The sequence below is a fragment of the Macaca fascicularis genome, chromosome 11 (assembly GCF_037993035.2).
Source record: "Macaca fascicularis isolate 582-1 chromosome 11, T2T-MFA8v1.1".
In the NCBI taxonomy this organism is placed as follows: Eukaryota; Metazoa; Chordata; class Mammalia; order Primates; family Cercopithecidae; genus Macaca; species Macaca fascicularis.
In genome coordinates, this window is record NC_088385.1 from 130,552,696 (window position 1) to 130,580,171 (window position 27,476).

The 27,476-nt window shown below is 48.3% G+C and overlaps 1 protein-coding gene across 4 annotated transcripts; it reads right to left on the reverse strand.

Moving 5' to 3' along the window:
* Nucleotides 1-1,053: 1,053 nt before the first annotated feature.
* On the reverse strand, nt 1,054-21,727 carry RILPL2 (Rab interacting lysosomal protein like 2). 4 transcript variants are annotated; one of them, XM_005572557.4, is made up of 4 exons: nt 21,299-21,727; nt 15,826-15,977; nt 6,867-6,980; nt 1,054-1,585 (listed from the first exon to the last, which is right to left on the reverse strand). In XM_005572557.4, exons 1-4 carry the CDS (start codon nt 21,650-21,652, stop codon nt 1,555-1,557), a joined length of 651 nt encoding a protein of 216 aa, XP_005572614.3. In that variant the 5' UTR covers nt 21,653-21,727; the 3' UTR covers nt 1,054-1,554. The 4 variants fall into 4 exon arrangements, 3 of the variants coding, with proteins under 3 accessions (XP_005572614.3, XP_045222126.2, XP_073864411.1); XR_012420812.1 differs by lacking the exon at nt 15,826-15,977; XM_045366191.2 differs by lacking the exon at nt 6,867-6,980.
* Between the last annotated feature and the right edge of the window lie 5,749 nt (nt 21,728-27,476).

Genomic DNA, 27,476 nt, shown 5'->3' on the forward strand with positions numbered 1-27,476 from the left:
TTCTAAACCTATAAACTGGCCGGACGTAGTGGCTCACGCCTGTAATCCCAGCATTTTGGGAGGCCGAGGTGGGCAGATCATGAGGTCAGGAGTTCGAGACCAGACTGATCAATATGGTGAAACCCCGTCTCTACTAAAAATACAAAAATCAACCCAGTGTGGTGGCACATGCCTGTAGTCCCAGCTAGTTGGGAGGCTGAGGCAGGAGAATCGCTTGAATCTGGGAGGCAGAGGTTGAAGTGAACCCAGATGGTGCCACTGCACTCCAGCCTGGGCGATAGAGCAAGACTCTGTCCCCCGCCTCAAAAAAAAAGCCAGGAACGGTGGCTCAAGCCTGTAATCCCAGCACTTTGGGAGGCCGAGGTGGGCGGATCACGAGGTCAGGAGATCGAGACCATCCTGGCTAACATGGTGAAACCCCGTCTCTACTAAAAAATACAAAAAATTAGCCGGGTGTGGTGGCAGGAGCCTGTAGTCCCAGCTATTTGGGAGGCTGAGGCAGGAGAATGGCGTGAACCCGGGAGGTGGAGCTTGCAGTGAGCTGAGATCACGCCACTGCACTCCAGCTTGGGCAACAGAGAGAGACTCCATCTCAAAAAAAAAAAAAAAAAAAATTTATAAACTGGTGCACCAGTACCGGTTCCCATCTACCCAGGTTATAAGGAACGAACGAGATAAGCCACAGAGCAGGTGAAACACACTGAGTAAGCCACTGTTATTTACTAAGAGGACAGGCTCACGGAATGGGTGCGGTAGCCTCATTAATTCCTTTGCAAAGTGCAGACACCCACTCTCTGTTTCATTGATTCCTAAATGCATTTTGTTCACATCTTAACACCTCTGAAATCACGATGAGTCCTAAAATCAATAGCTTCTTAACATTTTAGTTTGCAGCAATCTTTCCCTTCATAGCGACACCAAATAATGGTTTATTGCTTAGATTCAATGAATGCAATTGATTCATTATACAATGAAATGTATATATGTGACATATACACATATACACCACCATGTATACCATCATAACTAAGAGACCACTCTGGATAAGCTATAGAAAGTATAAAAGTCATTTTACTTTAATACAAAATCACATAAAGAAAGGCATGTTGGCTAAATCAAATATTCACTAAATATCAGTGAAGTCACCACTGGAATATCCATAGCACATTTTCCTGCTTTCTTTTCTCCTTTCTGCTAAACATTGAAGGCCAGGGTCATCCCTGGGAGCAGATGAATAGGACATGCATCTGCACGCAGGAGGCCCTGGGGGTTGACGTAGGAGCAGGAAGTGGGCCCCAACCCCCACACATCCCTTCTGTTTTTCTTGATTTCTGCTTCACTGGCCCAGGCCAAATCTTCAAAGGTGTCTAGTTCCGCAGTCAGGGAGAAAGTGATGCCAAGAGAACCTTGTCTCCTCCCTCCTCAGTCTGCTTTGAAGGGGAAATGAATACGCAGGCCCAGTGTGTCTGTGTGGCACAGAGAGGTGGCTTTGCCAGGCATCTTGGAAGGTTGTCATCCAGAATCAGAGCCATAGCCTTAGTTGTGGCCTTAGATCTAGGTCTGTTTCCCCGATCGAAAAAAGAACCTGGTGTGGAGAGAGAGGGGTCAGGGCGAGCAGAAGGTACAAAGCAAGGGGTGCAGAACCCCCTGTAAAGTTTCTAAGTAGCTCTTGCAACTGTTGACTCAAAAATATGTCTAGGCCAGGCGTTGTGGCTCACGCCTGTAATCCTATCACTCTGGGAGCCTGAGGCAAGAGATGAGGATCACTTGATCCCAGGAGTCTGAGACATGCCTGGGCAGCATAGTGAGACCCCCATCTCTAAAAAAAAAAAAAATAACTAGCCGGGCACAGTGGCGCACACCTGTAATCCCAGCTACTCAGGAGGCTGAGGCAGGAGAACCGCATGAACCCGGGAGGCAGAGGTTGCAGTGAGCCGAGATTGCGCCACAGCACTCCAGCCTGGGCAACACAGCAAGACCCTATCTCAAAAAAAAAAAAAAAAAAAAAAAAAAACCGGGTGCGGTGGCTCACACCTATAATCCCAGCACTTTGGGAGGCGGGTAGATCACAAGGTCAGGAGATCGAGACCATCCTGGCTCACATGGTGAAACCCCGTCTCTACTAAAAATACAAAAAATTAGCCAGGCGTGGGGGTGGGCACCTGTAGTTCCAGCTGCCTCAGGAGGCTGAGGCGGGAGAATGGCGTGAACCCGGGAGGCGGAGCTTGCAGTGAGCCGAGATCGCGCCACTGCACTCCAGCCTGGGCGACAGAGTGAGACTCTGTCTCAAAAAAACAAAACAAAACAAAAAAACCACTCATTCATTCATTCATTCACTCATTCATTCTAGTAGCTCATTAGGTTTATCTGAACCTGAAAGGGTGGCCTCACGTTCATTGGCCGCTAGCCACATGTCCTCAGGCTAGCTCATGCACGGAACACACACTTCACTTTTGCCCTATCAGGCTCAAACTCCACTTAGGTGTCCTAAGCTCCCGTAGAAGGACGCTGAAAGAAACCAGCAGTTTATGCCTTCTGGAAGCCTGATTTGCAACGAGATAGCCAATGAACGTCCTAAATGAATACCTTCAGGTCTGACACCTGGGTGGAGGTGCTCTTTCATGATCTTACCTCAGAAGACCCTTCCTTGTGGAAGAAACACTTCCACTAAGCTGGGTGCAGTGACTTATGCCCATAATCCTAGCGCTTTGGGAGGCTGAGGCGGGCGGATCGCTTGAGCTCAGGAGTTCCAGACCAGCCTGAGAAACATGGAGAAACCCCATCTTTACCAAAAATACAAAAATTAGCTGGGCGTGGTGGTGAACACCTGTGGTCCCAGCTACTCGGGAAGCTGAGGTGGGAGGATCACTTGAACCTGGGAGGCGGAGGTTGCAGTGAGCTGAGATCGAGCCGCCACACTCCAGCCTGGGTGACAGAGTGAGACCCCATCTCAAAAAAAAAAAAAAAGAGAAACACCCACCTTGGCCTTGCTTTGACCCTGTCTCCCAACCCTTCTCCACAAGGCAATCAGAGTGAGCTTTTTATATGTAAATACTGTCATGTTACTCTCCAGCTTAAAACCATCCAATGTCTCTTCCCAATGCACCTAGAATAAAACCCACAGTCAGCACCAGAATCCAGGTGGCCCTGGGTGACCCAGCCCCTCCCACCTCTCCAATCTTGCCTTCATTCTCTTCCCTGTTCCAGTCACCATGGTCTTCTGTTCTGAAAACTTTTTTTTTTTTTTTTTTTTTTTAAGACAGAGTTTCACTCTGGTTGCCCAGGCTCAAGTGTAATGGCAAGATCTCGGCCCACCGCAACCTCCGCCTACCGGGGTTCAAGCAATTCTCCTGCCTCAGCCTCCTGAGGAGCTGGGATTACAGACGCCCGCCACCACGCCTGGTTAATTTTGTATTTTTATTTGAGACAGGGTTTCTCCATGTTGACCAGGCTGGTCTCGAACTCCTGACCTCAGGTGATCCACCCACCTTGGCCTCCCAAAGTGCTGGGATTACTTGATTTCTGAGAATCTGAATTTTACACAGGCACCTCACTCTTGGTATAAGAGGCAGCATCTGAAGAACTATGGGATCAACCCCGGTGCACAGACATGAGGGAAGTATTCAGAGGAAAGTGCATAGCATGTTCCAATGCTGGGACATGGGCTCATTCAAGAGGAGTGGTCCCAAGTGGGACAGGGAGAGGTCCTCGGGCATTCCCCACAGCCAGGCTGAAACTGCCTGTTGCTCCTGTTCTATTCTGGTTAGCAAGACGACATTGACTCCCCTTTTTCTTTTCTTTTTTTTTTTTGAAATGGAGTCTTGCTCTATCACCCAGGCTGGAGTGCGGGGGTGAGATCTCAACTCACTGCAACCTCCTCCTCCCAGGTTCAAGTGATTATTCTACTTCAGCCTTCTGAGTAGCTGGAATTACTACAGAGGCCACCACCACACCTGGCTAATTTTGTATTTTTATTTATTTATTTTTATCTATTTATTTATTTTTTTGAGACAGAGTCTCGCTCTGTTGCCCAGGCTGGAGTGCAGTGGTGCAATCTCGGCCCACTGCAACCTCTGCCTCCCAGGTTCAAGCGATTCTCCTGCCTCAGCCTACCAAGTAACTGGGACTACAGGCATGTGCCACCACACCCAGCTAATTTTTGTATTTTTAGTAGAGATGGGGTTTCCCCATGTTGGCCAGGATGGTCTCGATCTCTTGACCTGGTGATCCACCTGCCTTGGCCTCCCAAAGTGTTGGGATTACAGGTGTAAGCCACCGTGCCCAGCCTATTTTTATTTTTTTGAGAGTCTTGTTTTGTTGCCTAGGCTGGAGTGCAGTGGTGCAATCTCAGTTCAATTGCAACCTCTGCCTCCTGGGCTGAGGCGATTCTCCCGCCTCAGCCTCCCGAGTAGCTGGGATTACAGGCATCTGCCACCAGGCCTGGCTAATTTTTGCATTTTTAGTAGAGACAGGGCTTCACCATGTTGGCCAGGCTGGTCTCGAACTCCTGACCTCAGGGGATCCTCCCACCTCAGCCTCCCGAAGTGCTAGGTTTACAGGCGTGAGCCACCGCGCCCGGCCGAGTTTGACTCTTGATTCCATTTCCCGGGCATCACTGTGTGCAGCAGGAAACATTCTGGAAAGGGGTTTTTCCTGCTGAAGATTCCACGTAGCCCAAGGTTAAGGGCGAATGAACTTAGGAGGTAAATAGATGCGGCTTCAGGTCTGAGTTTCACCACCACCAACCCGCTGTGTAACCTTTGCAAGTCACTGATCTTCTCTCTCAGTTTGCCCATCTGTAAAACGGACCTCCTGAGTAGATGTTTACTCAGCTCAGTGTCTGGCACATAGAAATGCTCACTAAGTGGGAGCTATGGTGAATCTTTTTTTTTTTTTTTTTTTTTTTTTTTGAGACAAGGTCTCACTGTCGCTCAGACTGGAGTGCAGTGGCACCATCTTGGCTCACCTCAACCTCCCCCTCCCAAGCTCAAGTGATTCTCCTGCTTCAGCCTCCTGAGTAGCTGGGATTACAGGTGCATGCCACTACCACCCAGCTAATTTTTGTATTTTTTAGTAGTGTCAGGGTTCACCATGGTGGCCAGGCTGGTCTCGAACTCCTGACCTTAAATGATCCAGCCATCTCGGCCTTCTGAAGTGGTGGGATTACAGGTGTAAGCCACTGCACCTGGCTTAGCTATGGTGAATCTTAAGGTATAGGGAATTATCTTTTCCTTTCCCCAGTCCTGCTTTATCTCCTCAAACCAACAGCCTCTGAGTAATATTAGGAAGAAAACTGCTATTTCCTTGCCCACCATACTGAGCTCACATGAACCACTGCCCCCAGAGGAAGAACCATGACTTTGCTCTCCGGAAGCTACATGCCTGGCTGCCTCTTCCTTTGGTTCTTTCCAGAGCTGCTGCTGCTGCTGCTGGGCCAGAGGTGTTCTCCCCTGTGCTCCTGCCCTTTGCCCTCTGCCCCCTGCCCTTTGCCCTCTGCCCCTGCCCTTTGCCCTCTGCCCCTGCCCTTTGCCCTCTGCCCCCTGCTCCCTCCCAAGATCCTCAAGGTCCTGTCCCTGAGAAAGAAGGCCTGGGTTATTCCTTTTTTTTTTTCAAGTCTCACTCTGTCCCCCAGGCTGGAGTGCAATGGCACGATCTTGGCTCACTGCAACCTTCACAATAATCACCTCGTTATTATCATTTTTGTTTTCTTTCTTTCTTTTCTTTTTTGTTTCTTTTCTTTCTTTTCTCTCTCTTCTCTTTCTCTCTCTTTCTCTCTCTCCTTCCTTCCTTCCTTTTTTTCTTTCTTTTTTTTTTTTTTTGAGATAGAGTCACGCTCTGCTACCCAGGCTGGAGTGCAGTGATGTGATAATAGTGATAATACCTTACTGTAGCCTTGAATTCCTGGGCTTAAGTAATCCTCCAGTCTCATCCTCCTGAGTAGCTGGGACCACAGGTGCAGGACACCACACCCAGCTAACTTCACTTGATCTCAGCCAAAAGACTGACAAATGATACCAGCTAATTTAAAATAAATAAATAAATAAATAAATAAATAAATAAATAAATTTGGCCAGGCTCAGTGGCTCATGCCTGTAATACCAGCACTTTGGGAGGCTGAAGCAGGTTGGTCACGAGGAGTTCGAGACCAGCCAGACTAACATGGTGAAACCCCATCTCTACTAAAAATACAAAAATTAGCCAGGCATAGTGGTGCATGCCTGTAATCCCAGCTACTCAGTAGGCTGAGGCAGGAGAATTGCTTGAACCCGGGAGATGGAGGTTGCAGTGAGCTGAGATTGTGCCACTGCACTCCAGCCTAGGCGACAGGACGAGACTCCGTCTCAAAAAAAAAAAAAAAAATTCTTTTTGGTTGACATGGGGTCTCACTTTGTTGTCCAGGCTAGTCTCAAACTCCTGGCTTCAAGTGATCCTCTTGCCTCAGCCTCCTGTAATCTCTGTTGAGATTACAGGTGTGAGCCATGCACCCAGCCTGGTCAAACATCACAGGGAGGCAGTAGCATGTAGAAGCCAGATTTCTTTGGGTTCCTGACTTCACTATTTACCATCTGTGCGAACTTGGGCAAATTACCTTACCTCTCAGTAGCTATTTCTCCATCTGTAAAATAGTATCTACCTTGTAGGGTCACTGTGATGATTCGATGAATATATGCCAAGTGCCTAGGCTACTGCCTGGCAGATATCATTATAATACACTGGCACTGAGTTTTCCCATGAGCTGCAGCACCACAACCGGGCGAGTGGAGGCAGCTCCCCACCTGCCCTGGGCAGCTGGCCAGCCTCTTCTTGCCCCCAACTACTTCCTTGAGTTATTATTCAGCAGGACCGGGGGGCAAGGTGACACTTACAGCTTTTTTATGATTGTCTTCTCCTCCTTGTTCCTGCCAGCATTGTTGGCCCTAGTAACCACAGCATCTTTTTCTCTTCTTCCTCCTGGGCCTTCTCTTGGTGGAATCAGGCCACTGGGAAATGGGGCAAAAAAATAAATGGATTATTTTATTACAGACCTTTTTTTTTTTTGAGTTGGAGTCTTGCTCTGTTGCACAGGCTGGAGGGCAGTGGCACCATCTCAGCTCACTGCAACCTCCGCCTCCCGGGTTCAAGCAATTCTTCTGCTTCAGCCTCCTGAGTAGCTAGGACTACAGGGGCCCACCACCATGCCTGGCTAATTTTTGTATTTTTAGTAGAGATGGGCTTCACCATGTTGCCCAGGCTGGTCTCAAACTCTTGACCTCAAGTGATCCATCTGTCTCAACCTCCCAAAGTGCTGGGATTACAGGCATGAACCACTGAGCCTGGCTTTTATTACAGACCTCTTATCTGTGCAGCTCTGAAAATAAAGGGTCTTTTTTTTTTTTTTTTTTTTGAGACGGAGTCTGGCTCTGTCACCCAGGCTGGAGTGCAGTGGCGCGATCTCGGCTCACTGCAAGCTCCGCCTCCCGGGTTTACGCCATTCTCCTGCCTCAGCCTCCCGAGTAGCTGGGACTACAGGCGCCCGCCACCTCGCCCGGCTAGTTTTTTGTATTTTTTAGTAGAGACGGGGTTTCACCGAGTTAGCCAGGATGGTCTCGATCTCCTGACCTCGTGATCCGCCTGTCTCGGCCTCCCAAAGTGCTGGGATTACAGGCTTGAGAAAATAAAGGGTCTTAATGATGATGATGATAGTAATATTATGGTTGAAAGAACTAGAGTCAGAGAAATTCTGTTTAAAATTAGAATCTTTCCTCTACCTTTCCAATGTGATGCCTCTTATTTCTTTCTCTTACCTAATTGCATTGGCTACTGCTGCAAGCTTCTCGGTTTTCTAGGAACATGATTGTGTATAAATTCTCTAACTTAAGCCTTGGTTTCCTAATCTATAAAATGAGTCTAATAATAGTACCTACCTCAAAGGATTGAGAGATTATGTAAGATAATACATAGTGATTAACATTCAACAAATATTTATTAAGCTACCTACTGTGGTTAATACATATTTTGTCTCTGAACTATTTTGTCTCTAAATAAAATAGACAAAATATCTTCTCTCAAGTAATTTATATTCCAGTGGGAGAAGGAAACAGTCAATAAAGAAACAAGTAAAATAAAAGTACAAATTGTAAGTCAGATGGTGATAAGAGTTAGATTTTTTTTTTTTTTTTTTTTTTGAGACAGAGTTTCACTCTTGTTGCCCAGGCTGGAGTGCAGTGGCGTGATCTCGACTCACCATAACCTCCTCCTCCTGGATTCAAACGATTCTCCTGCCTCAGCCTCCCAAGTAGCTGGGATTACAGGTGTGCACCACCATGCCCAGCTAATTTTTTATTTTTAGTAGAGATGGGGTTTCTTCATGTTGGTCAGGCTGGTCTCAAACTCCCAACCTCAGGTGATCCACCCACCTTGGCCTCCCAAAGTGCTGGGATTACAGGCGTGAGCCACCGTGCCTGGCAAGAGCTAGATTTACACTGATTGATACTGCAGTCAGGGAATATTGAGATCTGGCCTGAGGAGGGCCAGAGTATTTCCCTGGACTTGATGTACAGAATTTAGAAGAAGGACGTTTTCTCTTACTCCACTGGGACTGCCAGAAGTCTGTTTCCTAAGATTCAGAGGAGGCTTGTCTGTAATGCAAAATAATGAGGCCACGAGCAAAGAAAGGCAAAGAGGAGAGAAAGAGGCACCAAGTCCCTGATTCCAACCATTGCAATGTTTCTTTTTTTTTTTTCTTTTCTTTTCTTGTTTTTTTGAGATGGAGTCTTGCTCCATCACCCATGCTGGAGTGCAGTGGCACAATCTTGGCTCACTGCAACCTCTGCCTCCCAGGCTCAAGCGATTCTCGTGCCTCAGCTTCCTGAGCAGCTGAGATTACAGGCATATACCACCATGTCTGGCTAATTTTTATATTTTTAGTAGAGACGGGGTTTCACCATGTTGGTCGGGCTGGTGTCGAACTCCTCACCTCAAGCGATCTGCTCGACTCAGCCTCCTGAAGTGCTGGGATTCAGGCATGAGGCACTGTGCCCGGCCTTCCTTTTTTTTTTCTTTCTTTTTTTTTTGAGATAAGAGTCTCTCTGTAACTCAGGCTATAGTGCAGTGGCATGATCACAGCCCACTGTAACCTTGAATTCCTGGGTTCCGGTAATCCTCCCACCTCAGTCTCCCAAGCAGCCAGTATCACAGTCATGCGCCACCATGCCCAGCTAATTTTTTAATTTTTTGTAGAGACGGAGACTCGCTGTGTTGCCTAAGCTGGTCTTGAACTTTTGGCTTCAGCCTCCTGAGTAGCTAGGACTACAGGCGCCCACCACGCCTGGCTAATTTTTGTATTTTTAGTAGAGATGGGCTTCACCATGTTGCCCAGGCTGGTCTCAAACTCTTGACCTCAAGTGATCCATCTGTCTCAGCCTCCCAAAGTGCTGGAATTACAGGCATGAGCCAGTCACTGCACCCAACTCCTTCCCAATTATGTTACCAAAAAATTTCCTTTTGTGTTTAAGCTAGTTTAAATTGGACTTCTGTCACTGGCAACCATAAGAAGCCTGACCAAAATGAAACATTTCAATTATGGCACAGTACAACTCGTCACATCCACTTAGGTGTTTGGTTGCAGTGCCCACTGGTAAATTTATCCCCATGGTGTTGTCCCCTTGCTGTGGACCGAATTGTGTATTTTTATTTTTTTATTTAATTTTTATATTTTCATTTATTTATTGAGACGGAGTCTTGCTCTGTTGCCCAGGCTGGAGTGCAGTGGCGCGATCTCTGCTCACTGCAAGCTCCGCCTCCCGGGTTCATGCCATTCTCCTGCCTCAGCCTCCCGAGTAGCTGGGACTACAGTCATCTGCCACCATGCCCAGCTAATTTTTTGTATTTTTAGTAGAGACAGGGTTTGACCAGGCTGGTCTTGAACTCCTGACCTCGAGTGATCTGCCCGCCTGGGCCTCCCAAAGTGCTGGGATTACAGGTGTGAGCCATCGTGCCTGGCTGAATTGTGTGTCTTTAATAAAAATCCCTGGCGGGGCTCAGTGGCTCACTGTGTATTTCGTGGCAACTTGAGCTGACAAAGATACCTCTTTCAGCGTGAGAGTGAAAGGGCAGGATTCATACTTTGCCCTCCTTCTTCATAAAAGAGTTTTGCAAAGAGTAGGCTCTTATGATTTACTTTTTTTTTTTTTTTTTGAGACGGAGTCTCGTGCTGTCACCCAGGCTGGAGTGCAGTGGCCGGATCTCAGCTCACTGCAAGCTCCGCCTCCCGGGTTCACGCCATTCTCCTGCCTCAGCCTCCCGAGTAGCTGGGACTACAGGCGCCCGTCACCTCGCCCGGCTAGTTTTTTGTATTTTTTAGTAGAGACGGGGTTTCACCGTGTTCGCCAGGATGGTCTCGATCTCCCGACCTCGTGATCCGCCCGTCTCGGCCTCCCAAAGTGCTGGGATTACAGGCTTGAGCCACCGCGCCCGGCTACTTTTTTTTTTTTGAGATGGCGTCTTGCTCTGTCATCCAGGCTGGAGTGCAGTGGTGCCATCTTAGCTCACTGCAACCTCCACCTCCCTGGTTCAAGCAATTTCCCTGCCTCAGCCTCCTGAGTAGCTGGGATTACAGGCACACACCACCATGCCTGGCTAATTTTTTTGTATATTTAGTAGAGACGAGGTTTCACCATGTTGACCAGACAGGTCTTGAACTCCTGACCTCAGGCAATCTGCCTGCCTTGGCCTCCCAAAGTGCTGGGATTACAGGTATGAGCCACTGCGCCCACTCATTACTTAATATCAATAATTTTAAAGAAATTTTTTGAGACAGGGTCTTGATCCATCACCCAGGCTCGGCTTAAACTCCTGGGCTCAAGTGTTCCTCCTGCCTCAGACTCCCAAAGTGTTGGGATTACAGGCATGAGCCACCGCACCCGGCCTAAATTTTTGTAATTATAAAATATTATATTATTTCTATTCTAATTTTATTTTATTTTTGAGACAGAGTCTCACTCTACTGCCCAAGCTGGAGTGCAGTGGCAAAATCTCTGCTCACTACAACCCCCACCGCCTGGGTTCAAGTGATTCTTGTGCCTCAGCCTTTTGAGTAGCTGGGGTTACAGGTGTGCGCCACCACACCCAGCTAATTTTTGTATTTTTAGTATTGACAGAGTTTTGCCATGTTGGCCAGGCTGGTGTTGACTGAACTCCTGACCTCAAGTGATCCACCCTCTTTGGCCTCCCAAAGTGTTGGGATTACAAGTGTGAGCTGCCCGCCCAGCCGATATTTTATTATAGATACTTATTATAATAGTGGTTTAACAAGAAGCATCATCTAAAATTTCCATTTTTCCATGATCTATTATTACATAAATTAAACTTGGTGACTAAAAACAACCGTAACATAATCTCCAATGATGACCCTTTCTTATAATTGGCTTTTTTTTTTTTTTTTTAGATCAGGTCTTACTGTGTTTCCCAGGCTGGAGTGCAGCTGCTATTCACAGGCACTGAAGCCTCAAATTCCTGGTCTCGTGGGATTCTCCTGCCTCAGCCTCCCCAGTAGCTGAGACTATAGGCACTGAGACTATAGGTGCACACTGCTGTGCCTGGCTTCTTATGGTTGGCTCTGTGGTCCTCCTGCTAGCCTGAGCTTCTCACTTGGCTGTGTTCAGTGGGGCATCGGCAGAGGGCTGTGCACAGCTGGGGCTGTCAGCAGGTGCGCCCTGGTTCTCCTTCACATGACCTCTCCATGGGACTCCACCTTGAGCTTCCTCACAGAATGGTGGTCTCAAGGCAGCATTCTAAGAGCACAGAAACAGAAGCAAGGCCTCTTACCACCTTAACCCCAGAAGCGTCACTTCCACTTCTCGCAGTCAAAGCAAGTCACAGAGCCAGCCTACATGCAAAGAGAGGGAACACAGAATCCACCTCTTGATGAAAGGAGTGGCAAAGTCTCACTGCAAAAGGGCAAAAGGTACGCAAGGTGGGCAATACTGCTGTGGCTCTCTTTGGAAGCAACTTACCATATTTCCCTGGAATTACAATTTTTTTTTTTTTTTTTGAGATAGAGTCTCGCTCTGTCGCCCAGGCTGGAGTGCAGTGACACATCTTGGCTCAACGCAACCTATGCCTCCTGGGTACAAGCAGTTCTCCTGCCTCAGCCTCCCGAACAGCTGGGACTACAGGCGTGCGCCACCACGCCTGGCTAATAATTTTTGTATTTTTAATAGAGACGGAGTTTCACCATGTTGCCCAGGCTGATTACGAACTCCTGACCTCAGGCAATCTGCCCACCTCGGCCTCCCAAAGTGCTGGGATTACAGGTGTGAGCCACCTTGCCCAGCTGTAATCACAATTTATTACCAGTATATTATCTGTATGAGTTTGTACCTTCGAATGGATGCAGTTGCCATGAGAACATCTCAGTTGGCATGCTGGCTTCCCTAGAATATCTAACACTAGAGACAAAGCCGAATCCTGCCTCTCTTGGCCTGTGCCAGATGGAAAGCGTACGTCTCTTGTTCTCTGAGAATTCAAAACTAGAAAGTGTGTGGTTTTGCCCACTAACAAGCTGCTCATGACACCAGCAGCTTGGCAGTTTCTCTTTTTAACTACCTGTGCCTGAACTACTTATTAAATGAGACAAAGATCTTTCCATGAACACGGTTCCAGCCTTAGCAAAAGAGAGACAATAAATTTGGCTTCTAACAATGCTTCTGCTGTATCTCTGCTCTCTTAAAGGAATGTAAAGAATTGTATCACTTGGGCTTTGTTTCATTTTTGATCAGGGTACGTCCTTAATTCCAAGCTGTCATGATCTAAATGCGGCGTGCTAATTAAAAGCACAGGCTCTGATGTCACACTGTCTGAGGTCACATCACCGCTGTTGCCACCACCGTTTAAGCAGGTGCCCACCTCTCTGGTCCTCAGCTCACCATAGTGATAACATCACCTCTACTCACAGTCTTGCTGTGAGAACTAATTGAAATGATGTTTGGGATACATTTAGCAGAGTGCCTGGCACATGGTGAGCATCAATAAATACTAGCTAACGTGACATTTGTATTTCTCTGGCTTTTCCTTCCTCTACCTATAAGAAAACATGCTTTGTTTAACTCGGTGTTTCTCAGGATTATTTGACTATAGAGCCCCCTTTTCAAAAAATACCTATGTAAAGGAAAACATTTTGGGAAATAACACAAATGGAAACAGCTACGAGTCCCAATGTGATTATGGCAACAGCTTTTTTACAGCCTCTCTTGCTTGTCCTACAATCTATTCTGTATGTGGTACCACTGCAGTCTTTTTTAACTTTCCTTATTATTGTTTTTTTAATTTCTCTTTAGAGACAGGGTCTTGCTATGTTGCCCAGGCTGGCCTCGAACCCCTGGGCTCAAGTGATCCTCCCGCTTCAGGCTCCCTAAGTGCTGGGATGTAACACTGCACCAGGCTTTTTTGGTTTTGTTTTTGTTTCATTTTGTTTTTGAGACAGAGTTTTTGCTCTTTCACCCAGGCTGCAGTGCAGTGGCACAATCTCAGCTCACTGCAACCTCCACCTTCTGGTTTCAAGTGATTCTCCTGCCTCAGCTTCCCGAGTAGCTGGGATTACAGGTACCTGCCACCATGCCTGGCTAAGTTTTGTATTTTTTAGTAGAGACGGGGTTTCACCATGTTGGCCAGGCTGGTCTCGAACTCCTGACCTTGTGATCTGCCTGCCTCGGCCACCCAAAGTGCTGGGATTACAAGGGTGAGCCACCGCGCCCAACTGTTTTTTTGCTTTTTTTTTTTTTTTGAGACAGAGTCTCGCTCTGTCACCTAGGTTGGAGTGCAGAGGCACAATCTTGGCTCATTACAACTTCTGCCTCCCAGGTTCCAGTGATTCTCCTGCCTCAGCCTACCGAGCAGCTGGGACTACAGGCATGTGCCACCATGCCCAGCTGATTTTTGTATTTTTAATGGAGACTGGCCTCTTGTCATTCTCTTGATCAAAACTTTCTAATGGCGAGGTGCGGTGGTTCACACCTGTAATCCCAGCACTTTGGGGAGGCTGAGGCAGGTGGATCACTTGAGCCCAAGAGTTTGACACTAGCCTGGGCAACATGGTGAGACCCTGTCTCTACAAAAAATACAAAAATTAGCTGGGCATGGTGGCATGTACCTGTGGTCCCAACTACTTGGGTGGCTGAGGTGGGAGGATCACCTGAGTTTGGGGAGGTCAAGGCTACGGTGAGCCGTGATCATGTCACTGTGCTACTGTGCTCCACCCTCAGTGACAGAGTGAGACTCTGTCTCAAAACAAACAAACACTTTCCAGTGGCCAGGTGCAGTGGATCACACCTGAAATCCTGTCACTTTGGGAGGCCACGGTGGGAGGATCACTTAAGCTCAAGAGATCGAGACCAGCCTGAGCAACATAGCAAGACCTCGTCTCTGAAAAAAAAATGTTAATTAGCTGGGCATTGTGGCACATGCCTGTGTTCCCAGCTACTCGGGATGCCAAGGTGAGAGGATTGGTTGAACTCAGCAGGTCGAGGTTGCAGTGAGCTGTTACTGCACCCCTGCATTCCAGCCTGGGCAATAGAGCAAGATTCTGTCTCAACAAAACAAAACAAACCAAAACCTTCCAATGACTTCTCATTACACTCACAATAAAGTGAAAGCTCGGCCAGGCGGGATGGCTCATGCCTGTAATCCCAGCACTTTGGGAGACTGAGACAGGTGAATCACTTGAGGCCAGGAGTTCAAAACCAGTCTGGCCAACATGGTGAAACCCCATCTCTACTAAAAATACAAAAAATTAGCCGTGCGTGGTGGTGGGCATCTGTAGTCTCAGCTACTCCGGAGGCTGAGGCAGGAGAATCGCTTGAACCCCGGAGACGGAGGTTGCAGTGAGCTGAGATTGCACCACTGCACTCCAGCCTGGGCGACAGAGCAAGACTCTGTCTCAAAAAAAAAAAAAAAACCATAATAATAATAAGAAAATAAATTAATAAAGTGAAAGCTCCTTCCTGCAGCCAACAGGAAGACTAGGCAGAAACTAGGCATACACTCCTAGTTTCTTTCCAACCATCTTCCCCCTGGCTTTCCTGGTTTTGCCTTCTTAGGCCCGTTTAAATTAGCTAAGCTGGTTCCCACCGCAGGGTCTTTGCACTTCCCGCTCCATTTTTGTGCCATCAAATCTTTACAGGGCTGCCTCCTTTTCATCTTTGCCGAGAGAGGTCTGTCCTGACCACCCCTCTAAGACAGGCCCTGCCCCTCCCACGTCACTGCTGGCCACATCGTCTTGTGTCTCCTTCAGAGTACCTGCCACCATCCCCACGTGTTTATTTTGGGTTTCCTTGTTGATTGCTTGTCTCTGGCACTGGACTAGCAAGGATTTCCACTCTCTTCGTTTTGTTCACTGCGGTGCCCCTGGGCCTGGCACAGTGTCTGACACATATTAGATCTTCAATGAATTGGTTGAATGAACATATTACAACAAATACGGGCTGGGCACGGTGGCTCTCCTCCTGTAATCCCAGCACTTTGGGAGGCCGAGGCGGCCAGATCATGAGGTCAGGAAATTGAGACCATGGTGAAACCCCGTCTCTACTAAAAATACAAAAAATTAGCCGGGTATGGTGGCGGGCACCTGTAGTCTAGCTACTCGGGAGGCTGAGGCAGGAGAATCACTTGAACCCGGGAGGCAGAAGTTGCAGTGAGCCGAGATCGCACCACTGCACTCCAGCCTGGGCGACAGAGTGAGACTCCATCTCAAAAAAACACAAAAAACAAAACCCAAAAAACAAATATGTAACCTAGCAAGGAATTCTGGGCCAGGTCTGGGTGCAGGACCCTCCAGGCAGTACAGCCCACCTCTTGTAGCACTGCAGCTCTTCCTGCACCACCAGGAGCTGCGACTTGAGTTTGTTGCGTTCCTGCAGCACGTCCCTTAGCTCCTGCAGAGTGAAGCGGGGTCGGTTGGGATCTGTCAAGTCAACCACCATTTTGTTTGGGCTCAGGGTCACCTGGAAGAAAAGATGCAACCTTTGCAAGCAACTCTATATAATTAAATTATTATTATTATTTTTTATATATATATGTTTTAGATGGAGTCTCTGTTGCCCAGGCTGGAGTGCAATGGCACAATCTTGGCTCCCTGCAACTTCTGCCTCCCAGGTTCAAGCGATTCTCCTGCCTGAGTCGTTGGGATTATAAGTGCCCGCTATCATGCCTGGCTAATTTTTGTATTTTTATTAGAGACAGGGTTTTGCCTTGTTGGCGAGGTTGGTTTCAAACTCCTGACCTCAGGTGATTCGCCCACCTCGGCCTCCCAAAGTGCTGGGATTACAGGCGTGAGCCACCGTGCCTGCAGCATGGCCATTCTTTTAAAAATTAAAAATAGAATTACGATTTGATCCAGCAATTCCAATTCTGTGTATGTTTCCGGAGCACTGAAGGCAGGGCCTGAAGAGATATTTGCACACCCATGTTCATAGCAGCACTATTTATTTTTTTTTTTTTTTTTTTTTTTTTTTTTTTTTTGAGACGGAGTCTCACGCTGTTGCCCAGGCTGGAGTGCAGTGGCGCGATCTCCGCTCACTGCAAGCTCCGCCTCCCGGGTTCCCGCCATTCTCCTGCCTCAGCCTCCTGAGTAGCTGGGACTACAGGCGCCCGCCACCGCGCCCGGCTAATTTTTTGTATTTTTAGTAGAGATGGGGTTTCACTGTGGTCTCGATCTCCTGACCTTGTGATCCGCCCGCCTCGGCCTCCCAAAGTGCTGGGATTACAGGCTTGAGCCACCGCGCCCGGCCCTATTTATTTATTTATTTATTTTTTGAGACGGAGTCTTGCTCTGTCACTCAGGCTGGAGTGCAGTGGCATGATCTTGTCTCACTGCAACCTCTGCCTCCTGGGTTCAAACGATTCTCCTGCCTCAGTCTCCTGAGTAGCTGGGATTACAAGTGTGTGCCACCATGCCTGGCTAATTTTGTATTTTTAGTAGAGATGGGGTTTCACCATGTTGTCCAGGCTGGTCTCAAACTCCTGGCTTCATGTGATCCGCCCGCCTTGGCCTCTCACCACAGCAGCACTATTTACAGCAGCCAAGGGGTAGTAGTAGCAACCCAAGTGTCCATCAACAAATGAATAGATAAACAAGTGTCCATCAACAAATGAATAAACAAAGTATGGTATATGCCTCCAACAGAGTATTATTCGGCCTTCAAAGGCAAGGAAATTCTGACATGTGCCACAACATGAATCAATCTTGAGGACATTATGCTGAGTGAAATAAGCCAGGCACTTAAGACAAGTACATGATTTCACTGATATGAACAACCTACAACAGGTAGATTCAGAGGGACAGAAAGTAGAAAAGTAGTTACTGGGGGCTGGGGGAGGGGAAGGAGAAGTTGTTACTTAACACGTTAGAGTTTCACTTTTGCAAACTGAAGAGAGTTCTGGAGACGGATGGTGGTGATGGCTGCACAACAGTGTGAATGGACTTCATGCAGCTGAACTGTACACTTAAAAATAGTTAAGATGGGCCGGGCGCAGTGGCTCACATCTGTGTAATCCCAGCACTTTGGGAGGCCGAGGCGGGCGGATCACAAGGTCAGGAGATCGAGACCATCCTGGCTAACACGGTGAAACCCCGTCTCTACTAAAAAAATACAAAAAAGTTAGCTGGGCGTGGTGGCGAGCACCTGTAGTCCCAGCTACTCGGGAGGCTGAGGCAGGAGAATGGTGTGAACCTGGGAGGCAGAGCGTGTAGTGAGCTGAGATCGCACCACCGCACTCCAGCCTGGGCGACACAGCAAAACTCCATCTCCAAAAAAAAAAAAAGTTAAGATGGTAAATTTTATGTTACTTGTATTTACTACAATTTATTTTATTTTATTTTTTTCTTTTGAGACAGTCTTGCTCTGTTGCCCAGGTTGGAGTGCAGTGGCATGATCTCAGCTCACTGCAACCTCTGTCTCCCAGATTTAAGCAATTCTTCTGCCTCAGCCTCCCTAGTAGCTGGGATTACAGATGCCTGCCACTACGCCCAGCAAATTTTTTGTATTTTTAGTAGAAATGGGATTTCACCATGTTGGCCAGGTTGGTCTCGAACTCTGACCTCAGGTGACCTGTGCCCACTTCGGCCTCCCAAAGTGCTGGGATTACAGGCATGAGCCACCGCACCCAGCTTTACTACAATTTAAAAAACCAAAAAGAGGTCAGGAATAGTGGCCCACTCCTGTAATCCCAGAACTTTGGGAGGCTAGGGTGGGTGGATCGTTTGAGCCCAGGAGTTTGAGACCAGCCTGGACAACATGGGAAAACCTCATCTCTAGAAAAAATACAAAAATTAGGTGGCCATAGTGGCGTACGCTTATGGTCTCAGCTACTAGGGAGGCTGAGGTGGGAGACCTGAGCCCAGGGAGGCTGAAGCTGCAGTGAGCAGTGTTCAAACCACTGCATGCCAGCCTGGGTGACAAAGTGAGACCCTGTCTCAAAACATACAAAGGAAAAAACAAGGCATATTTTTGTGCACTATCTAGTGGCACTAAACATTCATTTTCTTGATTCATGCATTTTTCCCTACCCCAGTTCTTAAGGCTGCAGTTTGGGAAGAAAATATGCCATCTCATCTGCCGCCTGATGAAACTTGTCCACTTTGCCCCATATGGGAAAGTACCCAGCCCCTGTGCACACCACACTATTCTTAGCTCATAATGGGACTTCCTCCATATTCTTGTGCCCGGAGATGGAGGCAAAAATAACACAGAATGTGGCTGAGCAATCCTGTGCAAGTCACTCAACTTTCCTTGACTCTCAAAAGCCAGGCTACAAGTCATCACACTTAACCATGTCACTTGACAGATACTAAAGTAGAATATTATCTAGAAATACAATTGTCACCATCACTTAGGAATAGGTGAAATAAACTACCGGGGTCAGAGAAGGTATGAGGCAAATAATAATAACAATTAATAATAATAAGAAAAAAAAGTTACCAGGGAAGCTACTGGGAAACTTCACACTTCCCTGTGAATTTCAGTGACTCGTTCCTGCTCTTTCCAGGCTTACTTCTTGGTTTGTATACTTTTTTTTTTTTTTTAAGACAAAATCGTCTTGCTCTGTTGCCAGGCTGGAATGCAGTGGCATGATCTCAGCTCAGTGCAACCTCCCCCTCCCAGGTTCAAGCAATTCTCTTGCCTCAGCCTCCCGAGTAGCTGGGAATATGGGCGCGTGCCACCATGCCCAGCTAATTTTTGTATTTTTAGTAGACGCGGAGTATGTTGGCCAGGATGGTCTCGATCTCTTGACCTCCTGATCTGCCTGCCTCGGCCTCCCAAAGTGATGGGATTACAGGCGTGAGCCACCGCGCCCAGCCTTGGTTTGTATACTTGGTTTTTGTTTGTTTGTTTGTTTTTGAGACAGTCTTGCTCTGTCGCCCTGGATGGAGTCCAGTGGCACGATCTCGGCTCACTGCAACCTCCACCTCCTGGGTTCAAGTGATTCTCGTGCCTCAGCCTCTGAGCAGCTGGGATTACAGGCGTGCGCCACCAGGTCCAGCTAATTTTGTATTTTTAGTAGAGGCAGGGTTTCACCATGTTGCTCAGGCTGGTCCCGAACTCCTGGCCTCAAGTGATCTGCCTGCCTCGGCCCCCCAAAGTGCTGGGATTACAGGTGTGAGCCACTGCGCCTGGCCCGGTTTGTATACTTGTGTCCTGGTTCTAGGACTGTGTGTCTGGCCTCTCCCACTAGATGTGAGCTTCTTGAGGGCAGGCACCTTGTCTACTTTATCTCCATAGCCCCAGAGCCTAGCATCAGTCACTGCAGTCACTCATCAAATGTTAGTACAACAAGTAAGGTCAAATGTCTGCATTTTAGGATGGAGTATTTAGGGCTAGCATCTCTGAATGAAGATCCTGGCTTCACCTCTTACTTGCCGTTAAGTCCTCAGGCAAATTACTTAATTGTTCTGTGCCTCATTTTTGTAAAACAGTAATAGTGTGAGGATTAAAAAAGACATCGTCCACTTACAGCAGCTTTTTTTTTTTTTTTTTTACCTGTGGCTGGAGACCTGCTAGTAGGTCATAACATGAATGAGTTTCGACAAGAATTTTAAAAACCTAGGCCGGGTACGGTGGCTCACGCCTGTAATCCCAGCACTTTGGAAGGCTGAGGTGGGTGGGTCACTTGAGGCCAGGAGTTTGAGGTCAGCCTGGCCAAAAAGGCAAAACCCCGTCTCTACTAAAAAAGAAAAAAAAAAAAAAAAATTAGCCAGGCATGGTGGCAAGTGCCTGTAATCCCAGCTGCTCAGGAGGCTGAGGCAGGAGAATCGCTTGAACCCAGGAGGTGGAGGTTGCAGTGAGTCGAGGTCACGTGACTGCACTACTACACCTGGGCAACAGAGCAAGACTCTGACTCGAAAAAAAAAAAAATCTACAGTAGTTTCTCTTTTGTGCCTGGCTTCTTTCTCTCAATGTAACATCTGTGAGATTCATTCACACTGCTATGTGTATCAGCACCCTGTTCTTTTTCTGTTGCACAGTATTCCATATATCACAATTTCAAAACTGAAACTGGGTTGCATTTAGATTGTTTCCAGTTCAGCAGTTGAGACTAAAGCTGCTCGGAATCTTCTTGTCTATGTCTTTTTGTGGTCATATGCACTAATTTCTCTTTAGGTAAAATGTGTTTCTTGCCCAAGTGTGGTGGCTCACATCCACAATCCCAGCACTTTGGGAGGCCAAGGCGGGAGGATTCCCTGAGCTCAGGAGTTTGAGACCAGCCTGGGTAACGGTGAGACCCCCATCTCTACAAAACATCAAAACAGTTAGCCAGGCATGGTGGCACATGCCTGTACTCCCAGCTACTCGCAAGGCTGAGGCAGGAGAATTGCTTGAGCCTAGGAGGCCAAGGCTGTAAGTGAGCCATGTTTGCACCACTGTACTCTAGCCTGGGCAATAGAGCAAGACCCTGTGTCAAAAAAAAAAAAATTGTGTTTGTTGCTCTAGGTCAAAGGTTCTCAAACTGGACCCGGGGCCACCAGCATCAGCATTAACTGGGAACTCGTTAGAAATACAGATTCTGGCCCCGCAGGGTGGCTCCCACCTGTAAACCCAGTACTCTAGGAGGCTGAGGCTGGAGGATCACTTGAAGCCAGGAGTTTGAGACCAGCCTGGGCAACACAGCGAGATCCCATCTCTTTAAAAAAAAAAAGGAAAAGAAAAGAAAGGAAAGGCAAAGAAAAGAAAAAAGAAAAGAAAAGAAAAGAAAAGAAAAGAGAAGGTGTCTTCCTGCTAGTAGGCGCCCTCCTACGCCCCGCAGGCGCTCTGGGCCCAACACTCACCTCCCCGCTGGTCGGAGGGTCCTGTCTCCGCAGCCCCTCCACCTCCTTCCTGAGGTTGTCCCTCTCCATCTTCAGCTCCTCCAGCGCCAGGCTGCCCTCATTCACCAGCGCCTCCAGCATCTCCAGGACGCGGACGACTTTGAACTGCAGCTGCGTCACCCGGGGGTCGCTGCCCAGGGCCATAAGTTCGCGGCCCAACAGGTAGGAGATGTCATACACGTCCTCGGTGGTCAGCTGGAAGGGGCTCTTGCCCAGCGCCCCTTCGGGCCCAGCCTCGTCCCTCTCCTCGTCCTCAGTCTCGTCCCTCTCATCGTCCTCTTCCTCTTCCTCTTCTCGCACAGGGGGCTCCTCCATGGCCACCCAGACCCCCGCCGACCCCGGAGCTGCTCTCTTGGAGTCTCCCAAAGGTTGAACTTCCTCCCGGCACCCAAAACTTTCCGCTGGGCAGAGTCCCTACCTGCCCAATCAGCGCGGCCCGGGGGTGGGCCCGGGGGGGGCGGGGGGGAAGGGGAAAAAGGGGCCGCGCACGCGACTCTAGGGCCTGCGCCCCTGGCGCACCGTCCCTGCTGCAGGCCGCGCGGGCGAGTGCGCTCCAGGTTGTGGTTTGGGGCGCGAAGGGACAACAGAAAAGGAGGGCGTCCGAGAAGAGGAAAGTTCAGGGGTGAGGGCAATCCCCCCAGCCTGGGAACAGTTGCAGCCCGGGGGAGGAGCCGCCCTGAGCCCCGCCCCTGGCGACCGCTGCCGGGAGGCGCGTTCCCGTGGAGACCGAGTTTCCACCGCGCAATCGAGAGCAGAGCAAAAAGAAAGCAACTTTTTCCTTTCTACTCTCGTGCTTTCCAGCCGTAGAATTTGCATCGTACGTGATGGAAGATTCGGGTCTCTCTTTGAGGGAGTTTTCTGGAACCTGCGGCCAAACAGAAAGCAGCTGTTGTGGGCAGCGCGACAGAGTCCCCAAGGCTTGAGGATCTGGAAAACTCCCAGCAAATTATCATTAGGGCCTGGGGCATCTGACTTCTGTGACTCTCAATAAAATGGGGAATTCCTACCCTGCTCACTTCGCTGGGTCCTCGGCTCCTCCACGTAACCGGCGCTGCCACCTTGGCAAGTTACTTAACGTCTCCAAGCCTCAGTCTCCTCTTCTGTAAAATGGGGACAATAGCGGGACCCAGGTGGCAGGGTTGCTGCGAGGAACATGAACTTATGAGATAATGTGTGTGACACCTCACACACTTAGGAAGCACTTACAGATGTGATTGTGATCCTTCATTCTTTCTTCCACAGAGCTGGGGAGGAATTGCTGGTGTTGGAGACACCTTGCTACTTGGGTGAGAGAAGCAGGCGTAATTAACAAGAGAGAAACCCCTGTCTGAAAATCACAAAGCATTTGACACATATGCAGAATCCATATTACTGAGAATATTAGCAGTGTGGCTTAGAAACTTGAGTTATTCGCTGTGGCTCATGCCTTAATCTCTACACTTTAGGAGGCTGAGGCAGGAGGATTGCTGGAGCCCAGGAATTCGAGACTAGCCTGGGCATCATAGTGAGACCCTATCTCCACAAAAAGTAAACAAAATTAGGTGGACACGGTGGTTCATGCCTGTAGTGGCAGGTACTCGGGAGGCTGAGGTGGGAGGATCGCTTGAGCCCAGGATGTTGAGGCTCCAGCGAGCCAAGATCGCACCACAGAGTGGTGCCTGTGACGGAGTAAGACCATGGTGACAGAGTGAGACCATGTTTCAAAACAAAAGCACAACAAATCTCAAGTTATTTTAGGTTCCATTGGAGGTTTGTGATAGTCTCAGGCAGAAAGCTCAGCAACAGGGCTTATCTTTCCTAGGAATGTATTGGCAGCTTTCCTTGTGATGGGTGTGTCCATTTTCTCCACACTGAGGTACTAGAATCTCAATGGAGAATGTACACGGATTAAACCAACCAACTAAAGCAAAGCAAATTAACAAAACATACTATTTTCAGAGGGCCGTTTTTATTTTCCTTATTTATTTATTTTTAGTTTTATTTATTTATTTTTTTTGAGACGGAGTCTTGCTCTGTTGCCCAGGCTGGAGTGCAGTGGCACAATCTCGGCTCACTGCAACCTCCACCTCCCAGGTTCAAGCAATTCTCCTACCTCAGCCTCCCGAGTAGCTGGGACTACTGCGCCAGTTATAGTCCCAGCACATGCCACCACGCCTGGCTAATTTTTTGTATTTAATAGAGATGGGGTTTCACCGTGTTGCCCAGGCTGGTTGTGAACTCTTGAGCTCAGGCAATCCTCCCACCTGGGTCTCCCAAAGTGCTGGGATTACAGGTGTGTGCCACCATGCATGGCTAATTTTTTGTATTTTTAGTAGAGATGGAATTTTATCATGTTGCCCAGGCTGGTCTTGAACTCCTGACCTCAGGGTGATCCACCAGCCTCGGCCTCCCAAAGTGCTGGGATTACAGGCATGAGCCACCGTGCTTGGCCTTTCTTCTTCTTCTTCTTTTTTTTTTTTTTGAGACAGAGTTTCGCTCTTGTAGCCCAGGCTGGAGTGCAGTGGCACGATCTTGGCTCATTGCAACCTCTGCCTCCTGGATTCAAGCAATTCTCCTGCCTCAGCCTTGCAAGTAGCTGGGATTACAGGCATGAGCCACCACACCCAACTAAGTTTTGTATTTTTAGTAGAGACAGGGTTTCACCATGTTGGCCAGGCTGGTCTTGAACTCCTGACCTCAGGTGATCTGCCCACCTCACCCTCCCAAAGTGCTGCGATTACAGGTGTGAGCCACCGTGCCCAGCCTATTTTTTCGTAAGAGATGAGGACTTGCTCTGTCACCCCAGCTGGAGTGCAGTGGCATGATCACAGTTCACTGCAGCCTCGAACTCCTGGGCTTAGGTGATCCTCCCACCTCAGCCTCCCGAGTAGCTGGGACTACAGGTGCTTGCCACCATACCTGGCTAATTTTTTTTTTTTTTTTTTTTTTTTTAAGAGACAAAGGCCTCGTTCTGTTGCCCCGGCTGGTCTCAAAATCCTGGCCTCAAGCAATCCTCCCACTTTGGCCTCCCAAAGTGCTAGGATTACAGGAATGAGCCACTGTGCCCCACCACCAATATTGTAATAATCAAAACAAAGCTCCTGGACAAGGGCCTAGAAGCCCACAAATCACAGAGTGACAACATCCAGTGGTTAAATACTGAGATGAAACATTAGGCCTGCCATATGTAAGAGAGGGTATGTCGGCCGGGCGCGGTGGCTCACGCCTGTAATCCCAGCACTTTGGGAGGCCGAGGCGGGCGGATCACAAGGTCAGGAGATCGAGACCATGGTGAAACCCCGTCTCTACTAAAAATAGAAAAAAAATTAGCCGGGCGCAGTGGCGGGCGCCTGTAGTCCCAGCTACTCGGGAGGCTGAGGCAGGAGAATGGCGTGAACCCGGGAGGCGGAGCTTGCAGTGAGCCGAGATTGCACCACTGCACTGCACTCCAGCCTGGGCGACAGAGCAAGACTCCGTCTCAAAAAAAAAAAAAAAAAAAAAAAAAAAAAAAAAAAAAAAAAAGAGGGTATGTCCATCCAATAGAATAGTATTCAACCATAACAAAGAATGGAAAATAAAATAGAGAGCTGATAAATAAATGCTTGCATATATTGGCAGATGATTTTCAATAAGGGAGCTAAGGTCATTCAATGGGGCAAGGACAGTCTTTTCAACCAATGTAGTTCACTATACACAAAAAATTAACTCAGAGTGCATCTAAAGGGCCATCACAGTGGCCAGGAGTTGGAGACCAGTCTGGGCAACACAGTGAGAACTCTCTCTACAAAAAATAAAAAAGGAGCCAGGTGCTGTGGCTCACACCTGTAATCCCAACACTTTGGGAGATGTAAGTGGGCAGATCACTTGAGGTCAGGAGTTCGAGACCAGCCTGGCCAACATGGTGACGGAGAATGGAGAGTTGTTGTTTAATGGGAGTAGAGTTTCAGTTTTGCAAGATCAGAAAGTTCTGGAGATTGGTTGCATGTGAGCCACTGTGCCCGGCCAAGAGATGTTAATTTTGAGCGGCCTGGTGGCTCATGCCTGTAATCCCACAGCACTTTGGGAGGATTATTTGAGACCAGGAGTTCCAGACCAGCCTAGTCAACAAAATGAGATCCCATCTCTACCAAAAAAAAAAAAAAAAAAAAAAAATTAGCTGGGTGTGATAGTGCATACTTGTGGTCCCAGCTACTTGGGAAGCTGGGGTGGGAGAATCACTTGAGACCCAGTTCTAGGCTGCAGTGAGCCATGATCATGCCACTGCACTCTAGCCTGAGCAACACAGCAAGACTCAGTCTCAAGAAAAAAAAATTTAAATAAATAAATAAATAAGTAAGTAAAATAAAGCTGGGTGTAGTGGCTAATACCTGTAATCCCAGCACTTTGGGAGGCTGAGGTGGGTGGATTGCTGGAGGCCAGGAGTTTGAGACCAGCCTGGCCAACATGGTGAAATTCTGTCTTTATCAAAAATACAAAAATTAGCAGGGCTTGTGCTAAGCACCTATAATCCCAGTTACTTGGGAAGTTGAGGTGCAAGAATCACTTGAACCTGGAAGGGGAGGTTGCAGTGAGCCGAGATCATGCCACTGCACTCTAGCCTGGCTGACAGAGCAAGACTCAGTCTCGGGAAAAAAAAAAAAAAGAACCGTAAAATAAAGACGTATGAATTTGATTAAACAGTTTATCTTCAATAATCTAGACATGAGTCCACAGATGGCTTCTATGGTTTCATAGCTGTCTCTCACAGCTTTGGTGGGTTTGTTTTCTGACTTTCAGTCATGTGCTTCTAAACTCAACATGAAACTCCCTCATCCCAGCTGGGCTTCTCACTGCCCTAACTTTTCAGACAAATCAAAGACCCAACCAGTGCTACAGTCTGCATTGGTAAGCCCGCTCGAGGAACTCGGCGTATTCGCCCAGGATTTAGTCTACGAACACTCAAGCAATTTGCAATCCAAAGAAGATTTGAAATATGAGACTTCCAAGGCATCATATGCTCGCCCGTTTATGATAAAGGAGGTTTCAGAGGATACAGATGAAAGTGAGGAATGCAGGGAGGGGGCAGAGCTCCCACACCCTCCCCCGGGCACCGCGCTCCAGGAACCTCCATGTGTTCAGCTGTACGGAAGCTCAAAAAATGTACTATATCTTACTCTTGGTGGAGGTCACATGAGTACACACGAAGGTAAAAAGTTGAGGTTGGGCAGGATGGCTTACGCCTGTTATCCCAGCATTTTGGGAAGTTGAGGTGGGAGGATCGTTTCAACCCAGGAGTTCAAGACCAGCTTGGGCAACATAGTGAGATCTTGTCTGTATAAATAATTAAACAATTAGGCAAGCGTGGTGGTGTGCACCGGTGGTTCCATCCATTTGGGAGGCCAAGGTGGGAGAATTCCTTGAGCCTGGGAGGCCGAGGGTGCAGTGAGCCGTGATGGAACCACCGCACTCCAGCCTGGGTGACAGAGCGAGACTATCTCTAAACAAATAGTCGGGCACGGTGGCTCATGCCTGTAATCGCAGCACTTTGGGAGGCCAAGCTGGGCAGATCACGAGGTCAGGAGTTTGAGACCAGCTGGGCCAACATGGTGAAACTCCGTCTCTACTAAAGACACAAAAAAATAGCTGGGGTGGTGGTGCGTGCTTATAATCCCAGCTACTCTGGAGGTTGGGCCAGGAGAATCGTTTGAACTTGGGAGGCAGAGGTTACAGTGAGCTGAGGTCGCACCATTGCACTCCAGCCTAGGCGACAGGGCTAGACTCCGTCTCAAAAAAAAAAAGTTTCCTTTAACTTTCACTGCTCCCACTCTTCACTGCTGGAATTGTCCACGTCAAAAGTTCCTTCTGGGCCCAGTGAGGTGGCTCATGCCTGTAATCCCAGCATTTTGGGAGGCTGAGGCAGGCGGATCATGAGCTCAGGAGTTTGAGACCAGCCTGACCAACATGGTGAAGCCCTCATCTCTACTAAAAATACAAAAATTAGCAGGGCGTGGTGGCATGCGCCTATAATCCCAGGTACTCAGGAGGCTGAGGCAGGAGAATCACTTGAACCTGGGAGGTGGAGGTTGTAGTGAGCCGATATCGCGCCGTTGCACTCCAGCCTGGGTGACAGAGCGGGACTCTGTCTTAAAAAAAAAAAGTTCCTTCTGGGCCAGGCAAAGTA

Coding starts and splice junctions, on each gene's coding strand:
- RILPL2 (XM_005572557.4), bottom strand. CDS start 21,652: ATGGAGGAGCCCCCTGTGCGAGAAGAGGAAGAGGAAGAGGACGATGAG. Junction 15,978..21,298: donor ACCCTCCGACCAGCGGGGAG/GTGAGTGTTGGG, acceptor CTTTTCTTCCAG/GTGACCCTGAGCCCAAACAA. Junction 1,586..6,866: donor AAGACAATCATAAAAAAGCT/GTAAGTGTCACC, acceptor TCTCCACACCAG/GTTCTTTTTTCGATCGGGGA.